The 17,799-nt window shown below is 30.5% G+C and overlaps 1 protein-coding gene across 2 annotated transcripts in view; it reads left to right on the forward strand.

The window, feature by feature from the left end:
- LOC127711697 (RNA-binding protein Musashi homolog 2-like) overlaps nucleotides 1–17,799 on the forward strand; it is a 107,875-nt gene that overhangs the window by 74,542 nt on the left and 15,534 nt on the right. The window contains exons 8-11 of one of the 2 annotated variants that reach the window (XM_052217809.1): nucleotides 10,229–10,311; nucleotides 11,565–11,643; nucleotides 14,198–14,257; nucleotides 15,414–15,503. In XM_052217809.1, coding sequence (XP_052073769.1) covers nucleotides 10,229–10,311; nucleotides 11,565–11,643; nucleotides 14,198–14,257; nucleotides 15,414–15,503 — 312 coding nt within the window. The remainder of the gene's footprint in view (nucleotides 1–10,228; nucleotides 10,312–11,564; nucleotides 11,644–14,197; nucleotides 14,258–15,413; nucleotides 15,504–17,799) is intronic. The other variant, XM_052217810.1, reaches the window with a different exon arrangement.

The following is a 17,799-nucleotide window of genomic DNA, read 5'->3' on the forward strand; positions in this document are numbered from 1 at the left end:
TTTCCACATTGTTGGCCTGGCCTCGTGTATCCCACTTAAGTTCCTTTCTCAAAAATGTATTGCTAAACTTGGCCCTTTATCTCATTCTTTCAATGTGTATTAAATATAAGTATATTTTGGGGTATGTCATCAAATATAGGGTTCATGATATTTTTATTTAAAGGCACCCTAATGTTCTATTCATTTTATGTTCAATCTAGATTATCTGCACTAATGCCGACTTGGCCAGGAAAGTGAAACTCGCGAATTCTGCCACCAGTAATGAAAAAACTGCTGTTAAAGTCTATTTTCAGAAAATAAAAGAAAAAGTGTCAAGCCTTTTTATAGGTTATGGATTTTTACTAAAACTTCCTGTTTAAGATACATAATTGTCAAGGGAAATAGTAAGACAATTATTCATAATTGTTACTGCTTCTTATTAATCAGATAAGAAGATAATTCTTTCATCTTGTCTGTCATTGCTAAGTGTTTAATGGGAAGGATAAAAAATAGATTGTAACTGTAGTACTGTATATTTTAAAGGATGAATATTTTAGAATGCTGCAGAGGTTCATCTCTAAGATTTCCATAGTTCAGAAAACAATTTTTTGTTTTTTTTTGTTTTAAAAGATCTCTAATAAAAACTGGAATGAACTTGAGCAATTCTCAAGCAAAGGTCATTTTGCATGCCAGATTACATTATTGAAATAGTTGCAGTTTCTGTTCAGAGTTCGAGTTTTGACATTCTTTGATGCATGTGTGCAAAAAATCTCTGGACAGTCTTGTGCAATTAGGCGTTAATTGCTAATGAGAATAAAATGCATCCTCATATGTTCAGTTACAAGGCCAGGTGTAAAAAAATCAGTTCTGTATCAATTTTTGCCAGGGAACCAGAACTAATTGACTGAAATTGCCTGTAACACTGGTGATGGGATACCAGTCTGAAGTGCATGGCATTTTACATCCATGGTCATTTCATCAGATTTGCATTGTTGTGCTACTATTTCCTGTCTAATTGACTGGAAAATGGATATTTCTTGTCAATTAAAAAATTCCTTTTCTCCAAATTATATGTAATCAAAAAGAATTTTTTATAGGAATAAGAAGCAAACAAGAATAACCCACAATTGGTTAATTTACCATAATTTCAGATAAGTTAAGACTTGGCAATGATGGTTGGGATGAGATCAGAGAGTTCATTTCTGGTTCTCAGAAGAGTTTGAGGATTTTAATTCTTATATTCTATTCAATTGCTGTCTCATTGACATAGTTGTATCCCATTGAGGAAAAAATTCAAAATTCATCTAGAAAAATTCTGGCACAATTTTATTTGAAGTGGTTTAAGAATATTATTGATTGCTAATTTTAAGGAAAGGATCCAATCTTTAACTCAAGTGAGGAAGATACCAAAGTGCCTGCACCTGCTTCATTGGTTAAATCATGAATTTAATCAAAAAGTTTTACAGTTTTATTACTTGGTTTTTATGTTAAACAGACTTCAATAAATTCTTTTTTTTTGCAATACTTATCATATTCTTCAAACTCTGTTGGAAATAGACATTTAGATGAAGAAGACATGAGATGTATCATCCAAGAAGGTTAATCAAAATTTTCAATGATTTTTTCTCCCCATTTATTGTTTATCATAGATTGGATCTTCTTGTTTATTTTCAGAGATTTATCAACTAAAATTATTTTTGATGTCTTTATCAGAATAATCCTCTCCAAGAGATGCTAGCAGCAGCATCCTTATCTATTATGATAAGTTATCAACTTGAAATTCCCTCATCGCTTCAGGGGGTTGTCTGAGGGAAAAATTCACAAAAGAGGGGTACTTTCAGGATAAGATTTAAAGCCTCTTAAAAGTTTCTGATTAAAAAAAAAAACGGTATTTTAAAACTTTTATACCATAAATGTTAGTAAGGAGGAAAAAATTGACAAATTGTTATGAATCTTTCTTTTATTCTAAATGCATAGTTGCTTAAAATATGCCATTTATTTTTTTTTTTGATTTTTCATCTAAAACATCTGTATAACATTTAACCTTGAATATAAAATCTATTTTTATGCAATCGTTAGGATTAGAAAAATAATCAATGAACTAAAAGAAAAATTTCATACTACAAACACAGCTTACCAGAACATCAAAAGATATTAGTTCATTCTGACAATCATCTGTACTTTTGCCTCCAAAGGAAATAAATGAAATCTGATTGGGGTACCCTACATAAGAATAAATGGTAAAATTTGGGGAAAATAAAGTGAAGATGAACATTTTTCCCTTTTTTAAGCTGACGGATAACTAAAAATAAAATATAATGTTACAATAAACTTATTGCCTCATTTGACGCTTACATACAGTTGTAAAAGGGGATGTTTGACACTAAATCATAAAGCCCCCATTAATACCCTCATCAATAACCGGAAAAATAAATATTTAACACAAACATAATATTGCTGAACAGAATTCATTAAGAAAGCAAATACTGCACATGGAAACCATAAATAAGATAAAAGTACTTTAGTGGGAGTTGAGATGTAATTTCTGTTTTTTTTCAAAAAGACTCAAAATTGAAGAAGCCGGCTTGATGTTGATTTAGAATTTTAATGGGAACAAGAGGTGTAGGGGAATGCGTTGGCTGTTAATTGGTCATATGTTCATTTCTTTGCAGAAACTTTGTAAATAATTGTAATATTCTGGTAATACTTTTGTAAAAATGAGAAGTCGTAAGAAATTGAATAATTAACTTTTAAAAATAGTCAAGGAAGAGTGTTGCAGATGTACTACTGCATCAAATCTGTTATTTTATATCTGTTGAACACATTTATGTAAGTGAGTTAGTTTAGAATAATCTTTTGCAAATAAAAATTGGGCAGGAATATCGCTTTTTAGATGTTTATAAATTTTTTATAGATCATTGCAAAGGAAATTATGGCATTTCAGAATGTGGTAACTCCTTTTGATTTATGAGGAACTAAATAAAGATCAAATTTCTTCTATTACATGTACTAAGATTCCTTATGTAATCGTTTTGCCAGAAACATTTATGTCATTAGTGAAGCCTGAATGATATTCAGTTTAAAAAAAAAATAAAATTCTTCCCTACAGAAGGCCATTTTTCTCCCATCAACAGACTTAAATTAAAGTATAGTCAAATTCAGAATATTTTACTCAATCCCAATGAACCAATGGAAATAGGATAATTCAAATAGGACAAAAGTTTACATTTGTTTTGCCACATGTGGAGCAGGATCTGCTTACCCTTCCGGAGCACCTGAGATCACCCCCAGTTTTTGGTGGGGTTTGTGTTGCTTAGTCTTTGGTTTTCTATGTTGTGTCATCTGTACTATTATTTGTCTGTTTGTCTTTTTATTTTTGGCCATGTCGTTGTCAGTTTGTTTTCGATCTATGAGTTTGACTGTCCTCTGGTATCTTTCATCCCTCTTTTTGCATAAATTAGTTGGAAAAACAGAGAAGAACAGTAAGCGATTTGTATTGCACAGTCCTTTCTTTGTCCAACTCTATGATGATTCCCAAAACCCCAAAAAATGGTGATGACACACTGCCTTTTGAATATCTGGTTTTATCAGTGTTATCATCTGAGGAGTAGACAGGAAGAACTGATATCAAATTAATGGCCTACTTCACTAAATTCTTCCACTTGATTTTTTAATTTGATAAGAAAATTACAGAATGTTTCTAGGTGCATATTACAGACTACATGCTGAGTACATTTGAGATGTACCACACAAAAAAAAATAACAAAATTTTATCAAAATCTTGTATCTTCTATCATGCCATTTAGCTTATTTGTCCAAGATATTGTATCAAATACTGGTATCTTTATATACATGCAGCATGGTGCTTTCTATGAATAAAAGAAAGATTTTTCACAGCTGTTTTACATTTAAAAAACAGAAGTTGTTTGCTTTTTTATTAACAAAAGAAAGATTTTTTTATAGCTATGAGAGCTCAAGTATTTTTTAACAAATTTGAAGGGCAGATGGGTCAATTTGACCATGAACAGATAAAAGATTTTAATTTTAAAGTCCAAAAACTTTACAAGTTTAAGGCAGCTAAGCCAGGTGGGTTGATTTGACCATAGATGAATAATAGAGAGATTTAAGACAGTTATGAATTTTAACAAATAAGATAGGCAGGTGGGTAATTTTGACCATAAAATTTTATAACCTCAATATTTAAAATCCATAACCAATACAAATACAAAAGTAAACAAGGCTTGAATGTCAAATTAAAGGATCAGTCAATTAATAGCTCCAATAATCGGCTATAATGCAAAACTTTGTTGCTTTTATAAGGCATTTCCATGTGTTTATTTGTTTCTAAGTGGAAATCCTACTAACATTATGTGAACACTTTTCTTTGACTAAAAGTTAATGCTGCCTTTATATCTTTAGGGCTATTGATCAAGTGGTCAATATTTGAAAACACACATTGTACACAAGTTCAATTTTATAATAGAAAAACCTACAGTTGACACATAATATATTTGTTTTCTTAAAAAGATTTGAATGTTCGTTAAAAAGAATAGTTTATGATAAATAAGGCAGATTTAAAACTAACATTCATACGCAGCATGAAACAATTTTGAAATATTATCGTTACTTCAATATTAATCACTGTCTGCAAAGTACATATGTCAAAATCATGCCAATTTCTATCAACTCAAATCCTCCGTTGACTTTTGATATTTGAAACAAAATCAGAACTTGTTGGTCTTGTGTTGTCTTTTAGGTCATTTGCCTTATAGCTGGCAGCCATTTATACAGATCAAAAAGGTTCTCAAGTCTGAAAGGTTACATCGATGTGTCATTATTGCTTTAGAAGAGCTCAATATAAACTGATTAAAAAGTCAAGAATCTTAAGGATTGAATTCTTCTTGTGTTATGCTATGAGGAGCCTCAAGCGAATTAGTTTCATTAAGTCTTATTACGACAATTGAATACTTTCTTGCTGTTTCAACTAATTTTAGTTTATTGAAAAAGAAAATGGGTTTGAAGTAATGAGAGGTTAGAATACAAGTTTTAAAGCTATTTTCAGCAAAAATTCAAGGCGTGAATATGACATAAAAGAGAATAAGTAAATCAGATGAAAATAGGATCGAGAAAGGAGGATAAGAAATTAAACAGTTTTGCTCTTTTCTTATTGGTATAGATAATATATGTAAAAGGACTAGTTGTTAAATAGCATTGTGACAGCAACCCAAAACACGAGTGAACCAAAATAGACATATATATGTGATTATGAAAATGCTTCATGAGGTGGCAAAAGAATATTCTTTACAGTTGTATGGTCAGTCATGACTAACTAATATTATTTCTTACTTTGTTTTTATGAATTTTCTTAAGTAAATGACAAGTGATAGGTTCAAGTTTATCCCCATTCCACAAGGCCCCCTACCTTTTCTCCTCTGTATATCCCCATTCCACAAGGCCCCCTACCTTTTCTCCTCTGTATATCCCCCTTCCACAAGGCCCCCTACCTTTTCTCCTCTGTATATCCCCCTTCCACAAGGCCCCCTACTTTATCTCCTCTGTATATCCCCCTTCCACAAGGCCCCTACCTTTTCTCCTCTGTATATCCCCCTTCCACAAGGCCCCCTACTTTTTCTCCTCTGTAATGATTGGCAGTATTGGGGAAATAATAGAAATACTCTCTATTTGGTAATTCCCAATTTTCAATATGCAAAGTTTTATTCTCATCTTTTGGATATTATGCACAAAAATATTTATTCCAGTGATATATTTGTCTGCATTTGAACCTGAAGACTTAGAGAATAGATTGTTTTACAAAACTGGATAAAATATTCTTAGAATCATAGTGTGAAATATTAACTTGTTGTAAGACTTTCAAATGATGGATTCGACATACAAGAGATTGGAACTTTCAGAAAATATCAGTGGTCAATAGATACTGTAGTCCCAGGAGTTTTAGCTTCATCCTTGTTGAATAGATATTGTTCACACTGCAAGTTTGTGGTTAGCATCCATATTCCAATTTTATAGTATTTCTTTATTGATTTTTGTTGTCAGTTTGAAGAAGACAGGATTACTTACCGCCTTCATTTGATTAGAAGTATTTTAAACCATATCAATAAATTGGCTGTGATGAACTAAGAGAGATAACTCAAATTAAAAGTAGGGAAACTGTTATTGAAACATTTGAATGTAATAATGAAGTAACCAAAACATTCAAGCTAGTTATAGAGACCAGGATAAATAATCCTTTCATTCACTAGTCTCAAAATAGAACGTTTCAGTTGTTATTTGGGATAAGTGAATAAATATTATTGTATTAGGTCTTAGTGACAAAGTTAAAAGTTAAAAAGCCTTTTTAAATATACATATATTGGATCAGTAAATTTTGAAGAATGGTATTTGACCTTGTAGAGTTTGTTTTGCCAAATAAATAAGCGGAAGTTGTTGGTGGGGAAATTGCCATCACTTTTATCACTAGTTTACAAATGACTGAAGAAAGTGATGAAATTATTTTACCATTTGCTTGAATTTTTCAGGAACGGTTATAAGCTGACTGATGATTGGCAGAAATTAATCGGTATATCTCATCTCTGTAGCTAGAGAAATTAGACCTTAGCCAATCGTCTAGCACACCGCTAGCTTTACGTTTAGTGTCTGGTCCTTGCTTCCTTGGCAGCCATGTTTGAGGAAGCTTGGACCCTAATGTTCAGTAATGGTTCATGAGCAGTATATACTTAGCATATGTAGGAAACTCTTTGTTCATTTTTATTTTTGGCAGACTTTTACTATTTGTAGAGTTAAATCTGTCAAAAACTATGCATAGAATTAAATCTGGTGGACGGAACTCGATGCACAAAACATAAAATTCCAATTGACGATTTCTTAGTCAGTTTAGACAGTTTAGCCAAGTCTTTGTTAAAAAAGATTAATTTCAAAATTTTGTAACTGAAATTGTTGATTGGAAGTCACATTTTAAATGCATGATTATGTTTGAGTAACTATCACCACTTAATAGTAGAGAGAAAAGTACTTTTAGGAAATTATCTCCCCTTTTGACACTTCTTTAAATATCTTCTACACAAAATTGTAATATCGTAGACTTGTATAAGAATGTTCATACTATATTTAGATGTTGTCTTCATTTTGCATGACTGTATGTGGTAATTTGACCACCTTCACATTGGTTCCAGGATTTTTTTTCAAATGCATGCTGGGTAATATACAACCCATATGACAATGTAGGAATTGACTGTTAATTTTGGATGAGTATTGGGACCTTCTCTAGTAAGGCTCAGAGCAGAAGGCCCAATGTCTGTTTGCAACAAATGAATCTGTAAAGAATAACATTTATGGGAAGAGAATTTATAGAAAGATAAAATTAGACTGGCAAATTGGTACAACTTTTAATTTGATTGATTGGTGTTTAACGCCACTTTCAACACTATTGTGCTATTTCGTGGAGGAAACTGGAGTGCCTGGAGAGAACCACCAACCTTTGTAGGAAAACTGACAATCCTAGTCAATTAAGATTAGAGTCAAGTGCACCTGCCACGTGCGGGATTCGAACTCACAACCTCAATGTTGACTCAACTGACTAGTGACACAGTAGTTCGACTACTTAGACACTTGGCCACGGAGGCCCCTCATTACTTTTAAGGTCCCTATCAGAAAATGGTACGAAGATACCAACCAATCAAGACCTCACCAAAAAACCGTATGTCAACTTTTTTTTTACATTGGAAGGATGAGACTCCTATTTAAAAGACAATTTCACATTATAAAAGTCTTAAATCAGTAATTATTTCTTTGTATTCACAAGCTTGCCATGCAGGTGCTAACTTAAACTTAATTTATTCACAACTTTATCAGATTTGGAAGGAATTGGAGCTGTCCATATATTATATAGAATACTGTAGAAGACCTTGTTGCCCTCTAGATATCTTTGGATTATTTGTGTCACTGGGTTTATCTTGTTATATTATTTTTTGCAACTTTTATTTGGTAATTCAATGTATACAACAAGTCCTCTACTGGTTGTAGAAATGGAGTTTTGACTGACATCCATAATTAACAGTTATAATTTGCAGGTTGTAAAATGAACCTGATTATATTTAAACCTGATTTTTTATATTGGATATCCTCATTTCAGATTAGATATTAAATATAGATTTGTTATCAATCTTATAGATTTACTTTTAATCCAGTTCTTTCTGTCAACTAAATGAATCTTATGAATAATAGTTTTGCTACTTGTATTTTCTGCATTATACATTTACTTCAAAAAAAATTCTTATTCCGACTAATTAATACTGCATTTAAGAATTTATGATTTAATATTTTGAGTAAAAAGGAAAAAAAAAAAAGAAGAAATGTCCCTTCAGTTTATGTTTTTAGGTCTTTCCCCTCGAATGTTTTTATATTCTATATATGTAAGGTGTTATTCATATGATATATAATGAAAAATAATTGGTCTAGTTATAAATTCTTGGATACTGTTGATCTTTTACAACAAGTACAGTATGTAGGCTAGTACTCTTTCTTTCCAAGTTTGTTTACGGAAAAAAAACCAAGAGAATTAGAAAGTGAAAAATTTATGATCTTAGATTAATAGTCTTTGGTAGTTGAATAGCCACTTGTCAAATTAAAAGTAGCACTTCATATATAAGTATAGACCAATAAACTAGTCGAAAGGCTTTTACGATCTACTCAAAAATTTATGACACTTCTTTTTTATTACGTCATTTTTCAAACAAGTGTAATTTAGTCCTGAATTGGTTGATTTTAGTTGCTTTTGAAATTAATGAAGTAGGGTGGAAAATTATTCTATGTAATTATATAGTAATTTGGAGTTGCAGAATATGGTGGTATTTATGGAGAACAAGATTACGATATTTGCACATTTCTATGGCAAGTTGATGTGAAGATTCTTGTGAAAATTCACACATAGTTAACATATAGTCTTGTTTCTTGATCCATCTAGCCAAGATCTGTCCAGACTTGTTTTTATAGCCACATCAATAACTTTTGTTTGCTAGTTTACTGTTATTATTTATGGATTTTTCTTGAATAAATAATGAAACCAAAGAATAAAGACTTGAAAGAAATTCAAAAATAATGGAGGGATTGAACTTCTTGTTTTCTTAATCTCGTTCAAATATTTACAAGTTTGGAAGACTTTTCTAAGCTTCTTTTGTTGTTTGAAGTCCGTAGTTATGATAAAAGTTAAAATACCGTTTTTGAAACTGGTTTTTGACTTTCCAATGTCGGTTGATACTTAGTCAATATCCCTTTGTTATGAAAGTTATGAAAATTCAAAAACGAAATAAAAGATATTTATTTTATTGTTATTCGGGTGAAAGAAAGTTTAAATGTTATTTTATCTATTTTCTTTTACAAACTATGCTCTGTTAAATGAAAGTACACCCAATAGTTATTTCATTTAAGATGAGAAAGTTAATAGTTAATATATTGCCTTTGTTCTCGCTGCTACAATTAATAAAAAAAATGACAAACTTTTGAAAATTTGAATGGAATAGAATGTTCTAGAAGTAACAGTTAATGAAATATGCAAGAAAGGGAAATATCCATCAAAAATTTGTTAAAATATTTTTTTTAATTTGAATCCTGCATTTATTCCGATGATTTTCGGTTGTCAAATTGTGTGTACAAGTTGTTATGCATTCATGATTATTAGCAGAATATTTGTTTTTAAGTATTTTATGGAGATTTTTAAAAAAATGCAAATTTATTGAAGTTGATACTAAATAAAATGAAAAACTGATGAATTGATTATTCTGTAAGGAAAAAGAATTTGGAGGTTTATATGGTAAAAGAGTGTTGTTGGGTTTATGAATTATTGACCTTTGCCCTTAAGTCTCCTTATACAGACCTATAAAGCTTGTGTACAATTTATGTTGTCTGACTAAATTTTCTTAGAATTATCATAGGTAATCATATTTTTGCTGATGAAGTAAAACTTGATTATAAATTAAAATAAAATGGTTTATTAAAGTCTTTTTTCTTTTCCTGTTTTAAAAATCTTTCAAATCTTGAAATAGAAGGTACTACTGTATGCATGATTGTTTTTTTTTCCATGCATTCTTTTGAGTACATTTTGTACAAGAGAAATGAAACAACAGCAGACCTTTCATGATATTTTAACATTTTATGCATAACATAGACAGCTTTATGAATATTAATAATATTATTTATCAATAATTATTAACCTCTAAATTTTCTTTCATTACAGGGTTTGGTTTTGTCACATTTGAAGATGAAGATGTCGTTGATAAAGTCTGTGAAATTCACTTTCATGAAATTAACAAGAAAATGGTAAGTACTGGATTAAAATTGAGCCCAAAAATATGACCACAGAAAGTCACAAATATTGTGCGAATTACTTACAGACAAGAAAACTACACAATGAATAAGGGGCAGGAAAACCTATTGCAATATTTACACAAAATCGCAGAAATCAGTACTGTCCCCAGTTATCTAGATTTTATGCGAAAAGAAAAGTTAACAAAACCCACTTTCCAATGGCAAACGGTTTATGTCATTAAGAAGCAGTACCAAGTACTTTTACCCTTCTACGCTACCGATAAGTACCGCTTGAATTGAGAAAATCTTAAATAAACTACTGATAGAATCAATTGAAAGAACAGCCTGCAAATAGGAAAAGTACCTGTTTAAATCAAAGATAATGTCCCCTGCATTGGACAGTCACCTCACAATGTCCCCTGCATTGGGACAGCCACCTCACAATGTCCCCTGCATTGGACAGTCACCTCACAATGTCCCCTGCACTGGACAGTCACCTCACAATGTCCCCTGCATTGGACAGTCACCTCACAATGTCCCCTGCATTGGACAGCCACCTCACAATGTCCCCTGCATTGGACAGTCACCTCACAATGTCCCCTGCATTGGGACAGTCACCTCACAATGTCCCCTGAATTGGACAGTCACCTCACAATGTCCCCTGCATTGGGACAGTCACCTCACAATGTCCCCTGCATTGGACAGTCACCTCACAATGTCCCCTGCATTGGACAGTCACCTCACAATGTCCCCTGTATTGGACAGTCACCTCACAACTAAAAACATTTGTACAGAGACCTCAAAATCAGAACTATGAAATCTTGTTTTTGATTATATATGCTTGGTGAGGTATATTTTGTCTAATATTTTTTGTGCATTTCAATATCTTTGTTTGAGTAAATATTGATTGATTGTTGGTTGCTTAACATCCAGTGGCAAATACTATCATGCATGTTCATGACAAGTTTTTAGTAAAGTTTTTAACTCAAGTGATAAACAAAAGCAAAGATATATTGCTTTTATTGTTGTTCTTCATCTCAGACTTGCAGTGTGGGCTTCAACATGGACCTAACGCTTGCACCTCACTCCATGTTCGAGACAGCTCCTAGCTCCTGCTTGGGTGGAATTCTCTGCTACCAGATCTCTGCATTGGAATATATATTTTAGTACAATTGTTTATATTTTGGTTTGTAAAAAATTTCACTTGAAATGTTGAGTCTGTTTACGATAAGAACTGTTTAAGTAGAAAGTTTCTTTTTTTGCAGGTCGAATGCAAAAAAGCACAGCCAAAAGAAGTCATGGTCCCAACCAACTTAGCAGCCCGAGGGCGGGGCATAGCTCGTGGTATGTTCTATATTCAACAGTCAATCACAAATTTTGATTGGTTGTTGCGTAGTGTTTATAACTCTTGTCAAAATGCGAGTGGCAAATTTGTAGGATGCAGTCATTTAAAAGATGTTTTTGTCCTTTTGACTTTTATTGAATTAAAAAGATGGCAGATGAAATATTTACTGTCAAAAGTTGAAAAAAAGAATGCATTCTGAAATTTGCCACTCATAAGTAGAGATATATTATTTTTGTCTTTCCTACAAATTTTTTCCATAGCACTTTGCCCTCAACTTTTTGGGGAAGGTTGTTTTCCCAATGGCAACCTTTCAGTCTAGCATGAGAGATTGGCAAGTATTGTTTGATGTTCATTATCATATTACACATCTTCAAACACAAAAATTATGAATTATGAAAAAAAAAAATTGTGTTAAAAATTAAGAAATTATCCTGATTGTTTAAAAACAAAACAATAGAAAATGGAAATAAAAAACTGCATGATTAGCGGTGATGGTAAATTTTAGAAATTGGTAATATAGGCATAAAGTGTTTTATATACAAGGGAGGCAACTTGTTGATAGGCAGGGAATGAGAATGATATGTACTGGTACCCTACACAATTATGTGCTGCCACCCTGCTTCTCCATTGTGACACTACTTTCAAACCACCATTTCAGAATATGGAATTCTGGGAAATATATACATTCATTCTTTAGTGTAAATGAAATTAAAATTAGAAGAATTGTGAAAATGGGCTAATTTAAACTAACTGATAAATTAACATGACCAACTATTGAAATCCTTTATTGTGGTTACTAAGGTCATGCCATCATGAAAATATTCTTTTGAATATTTGCCTGCAAACATCTTAGATGTATTTCAATCTCATGAAATTTCGATTGTTGAAATTTATAAAAAGGGAATACATAAACTCACATTTCAAGTGAAGAGTGAATATTTTCTTTGAGTTACAAGATTCTGAGATTGTTGAGTAGCTGGTGGTTATATATTTAGTAGTAATTATTCATGTGTAAACAGGAACTCTTGTGTGATGTATTATATATTTATGTACTCAGTAACAATATTTTAATTAATAAACAATTTAGTTCCACTTTGATCAAAATATTTCTCAATAATTCTACTGATTTGGTGTGAGGTATTCACTTAGTATATTTTACAATTACTAAAACAGTTTTAAGTAGTTACATATACAAGCTTAATGAATTAACAAGCTTATTTATTATTTTTTTAACTAGCTTAAAAAACATTAAAACTGTTAGGGCGGATATATTTAAAATATGTTATTGGGTACATAAAAGAACATTCTGTCAATGCCAGATCTTAAAAAAAACAAATAGAAACTTTTAATTGAGAAAAAAACAATTGATAAATGGAAAGATTTTTCAGATCATGTAATGGATTGTTTCCCTTTTAATAATGATTACTTCCCTTGAATTAATGTAGTTTGTCTATCAAGAAATGTTAAGGTTAAGTTTGGGGTGGTAGTTTTTGAAAGAGCTGTTTAATGAAGCCATAAACATTGAACCTACATACCATTTTACAGTAGAAAAAAAAAATTTAAGGGAAGTTATCCTTATGAAAAGGGGAGACAATTCAGTTTTTAAATGAAAAACAAGTTGTTTGTAGACGTAGATCTGTCATTCATGAAACAACCAGTTTATTTCCGTGGAGTATATGTTAGAGTATTGTTTATATAAGTAATTTATGTGAGTGCACAGTATATTTTGAAAGTGTCTCAGTGGAATCCATCATCAGTAAAAAAAAATTGGTCTGTTTGGGATATTTTTGGCTTAGGTTTTTATTTGTTGTATATAATATGCACTAGTAGAATTAAAATCACTGACATAGATATTTTTTGTTAGTTGTAATTTTTTCAAAATTTGAAATTACAGTGTAGAAAAAGCTGTTTACAGAATGAGAAAAAAAATGTCTAAAAGGCTTTTACATTTAAATATGAATGAAAAAGATCTGAACATAAATAAAACTTTGAAAGGAGATAAATTTGTTCTGAAACTGAAATTTTGTTATGAAGCATCACCAGAATTATCCTTGCTTATGCAACTATTTCTTGTGAGAAAAATTAGTATAACATTTAAATTTGAAATTTGTGATATATTTTTTGAAATATTCTGTAAACAGCTGAAGTTTTATTATTATGAACACTTAAATTCTATGGAAATTAACACTGAGGCTCTTTCTGATACAGATATATGCAGATGACCTGCTACAAAATTGACACATGATATAAAGAATTACAAATATCTGCTGCCATTTCCATTGCAAAAAATATTCCAATTCACAAAAGGGGGAAAGTTGTAAGTTGACTGTATTAACACAAAGATGATCGAGTTGGGAAAGAAAAACTATACAAAGTTTTTCCAGTCTTTGTGTTATAAATGTCAACTTACAATTTCAATGAACAACTTGGATATTAAAATCTTTGAATATTTTTCTTTAAATATCAGTCATTTGCAGATAACTGTATTTGTGTGTGTGTGCTTTAATTTCTGGCGCCACTAAACTTATCTCCCTTTTTCTAATCCTTTCGTAGTGACAGAAGATGGCGAAATTGTTTGGGAAATACCAAGCGACATGATCGTGCCAGAGATGTGTAAGTCTTTTCCCAGGTCACGTGACTCCCATGTGACTTCCTTACAGATTTTTATGAGTGCAGTTTTTAACCCAATTTTTTGTGCTGGTTCGATTCTAACCAGCATGTACTTGATCCTGATTGGAAAACAAATCTCTTGCAGTTTTCTTCTAATCAGTTTGTAATGGATTTGATTGTTCAAAGTTTTTTTTTAAATTTCTTTTTCTAAAAAAAATACTTATCTTTTTGAAAACTGTGATATATTTCAATTCACGCCATCTGCTCTTAAGCTTTTCCTATCGCTGTTTGAACTTAGAGGTTTTGCATGCTTAAATGGTTCCGTAACTAGAACTAGAGGAACGTAGCTGTTTTATACTTTATTTACTTTGAATTAGGAAGTGTTTGCATGTTCTGCACACAAATTATCAGAGGTGTTGTACATAATTTTCCAGGAAATAATTAATATTGCTGCTTAATTAAATTATGATATAAAATCACATGAAACTTGGTTCAACTTCTTTTCTGATTTATATATTTTTTTTTCAATGCAATAGCATGCTTTTCTAAGAAACAGCATGTTGTTTGCTTAATCATTTATGAAATTTAATGTTTCCCATATTAAGATTTTCAGTGCATGTTACGAATAATTACAATTTATCTCTCCTTTTCGGTTAAAATAATATTTTTGTAATAATAATGCATGTATCCAGAATTTCAAAAAAATTTCAAACTCTGTTTTTATGCTAAAATCACTGCTGTCTTTAAGATAATGGCATCCTGCTTTTGACATACAGTTTTTTCCATATTTTATAAATTTGATTACTTTAATACATTTCATTAATTTTCTATTTTAATCATAACTTTTAGAATTTATTCATGCTATACTTCAAGAAAAATAAACTTTTTACTAGATTTCACATAACTGTAAATATAAATGAAAATTCAATTACTGCTCTGTAGCTTTACTTGAAATTTGTCAATTCCGATTTCATTTGAAAAATAAATATATTTTTTTTATGATTTAAGCAAAGTTGATGTAAGTTTCTTTTCATTGCTGGAATAAAATCTTCGAATATTGGAATTAGCAGAATGTCAATGAAGCTACAACATTGCATTTTGGGAATTGTATCATGGTAACCAAGACAACTAAAGCTGGAATACCATTCTTTATTCACAGGTTTGCTACCTGGAACCATCCCTGCAATGTACTCTCCATATGGGCGTGGCTTCCCGACGCTGGCTCCTGCCGGATATTACTATCCACCAGGTATGGAAATCTTAGAATTAGGGCAGTGGTATCCATTCTAAATCCATCAGTTGTTTTCAGTGAGACCAGAGAAGTTCCAAAGAACTATGAACAAGACTGTTAAATTGTTTTTGACTGTATGGGTGATTCAGAATTTGAACTGTTTGAAGGAATGAATGAAGAATGAAAACAAAAAGAAACATTTCACATATTTGTACTTTGAACAGCATTTTTGGACATGAACATGTCTCATTTTATGTTTTATGATGAACTCCCTTTAATGAACTATTTTTCAAAAGGTTGTAATTTATGCCAGTTTCTGAGTATGCAGTTTTCCTATATAACAATTTGTTAATCTTGCCACATATGTCATTTTGACGTCAATTGCTTCATCATGTTCACAAGAAAAGGGACATCACCGTTTTAAGAAGTAGCAAATCTTGTCCTTATACATTTTGTACCAGCATTTTCATGGAGATAACTTTGTTGCAATATTATTGAAAGTCACTAATGTATCTGAATAAGTTGTGGATTACATACATTCATACATACATACATACATACATACACAGGTATTATATGTAAAAAATAGAAATGCGATAAAAAAAGGACGATGGCATGCAGTCCTTAAACTTCTAAAATAGGAAACAAAAGGAGAAAATTGTGGGCTTATGTCAATGAGAAATCAACACAATTGTGCCGAAAAAAAAAACCTAGGCATTTGGAAGTCAATATAGAGTCTTCAACAAAAGACAATTAGTCTACATTTCATCCAAAGGAAACCCAATTTAAAAGGAAATAAGGGGTGCCAGAGCACTCAGATTTTAAATTTTTTACATTTACTGAAAACTCTTTTTACGTACATGCTGAAAAACATGTGAAGTATTCTAAACAGTACAGTACAGCACAGCGATATTTTGATGCAATATATAATGGCACTGTTACGTTTTATTTGATATAATATATAACAGCACTGTTATTTTATTTGATTTAATATATAACAGCACTGTTATTTTATTTGATTTAATATATAACAGCACTGTTATTTTATTTGATTTAATATATAACAGCACTGTTATTTTATTTTATTTAATATATAACAGCACTGTTATTTTATTTGATTTAATATATAACAGCACTGTTATATTTTTAATATGATTTATTATAACGAAACAGTTATTTGTTATATTTAATTTTATTTATATAACGACACAATTATATATTATATTTGATATGATATATAATTGCACAGTTATGGTATATTAAATATATAATAATATATGTGACGGCAATGTTGATTTTTACTTGGTATAGTGTATAAAATGTAAATATATATATGTACTGTTAATATTTATTTTATTGATTCAAAATATAGCCAAAAAGTAGATATTAACATATTTATGAATTATTATTTAATTAGCTTGAGTTTTTTTTATCCCTCCTTAAAGATATTACATGCATTAAACTTTAGTTAAAATGAATATATTTATTTTAATTTAATATATATTTATGAATAACTTAATGGTGCTTCAAAGCAATAATTAAGCCATATTTTGAATAATTTAATTTATTATTTATTTATGATTAAAAAAGTAAAGTTCAAAGCAATAAAAGAAATACTTAGAATACTAAGGTAATAATTGGAACAATTTTTGGAACATTTTGATATACATACATGACAATATCTACCTCACAGAACAAGTATAATTGATATGTGTTAACCAGCATTTAAAGTGCAAAAATTAAATAGACCTGCCATGCTATGTTGTCCTATTGCTTGAAATTATTAAGAGTAGAATTTTCTCTTGTGTTATGAAGGAAAGGAGAACAAATTTTGAATAAAAAAATAAAAATGAATTTACTTGAATTTTTATTTAAAACCAACAATGAATGAAATTGTAGAAATTGTCTCCTATAAACGGTTACTATTTGATGAAAAAGTTAACTTAATATTTCTAGCTTTTAAGATTTAACAACAATTTTACAGCTACATGAACTTGCAGCTGAAAATTTCAGCACTTTGTCATATAATGCTAGAGATCTCAACAAATTTCATTAAAAGTCCTTCAAATAAAGTAACAGTATAGTCAAGATTTTTGTAATTTCATTATAACATCTTAAACTGCAAAGGAGAAGCTAGCTCCCACTAATTAAAAAGATAGGGACGAATAAAAAAGTGTTAAGGATGTTCGCTACTCTGTTTCTAAATAACAAGCTTTTTAAAAGACTTGTTATAAATTGATAGTATATAAATAAAGAAACTAAAAAATCAGAAAAAAATTAAGGGTCCGTGTGCTTGTTTTTGAGATATAAGCCA

This window comes from Mytilus californianus, unplaced genomic scaffold (assembly GCF_021869535.1).
Source record: "Mytilus californianus isolate M0D057914Y unplaced genomic scaffold, xbMytCali1.0.p SCAF_8, whole genome shotgun sequence".
Classification (NCBI taxonomy): Eukaryota; Metazoa; Mollusca; class Bivalvia; order Mytilida; family Mytilidae; genus Mytilus; species Mytilus californianus.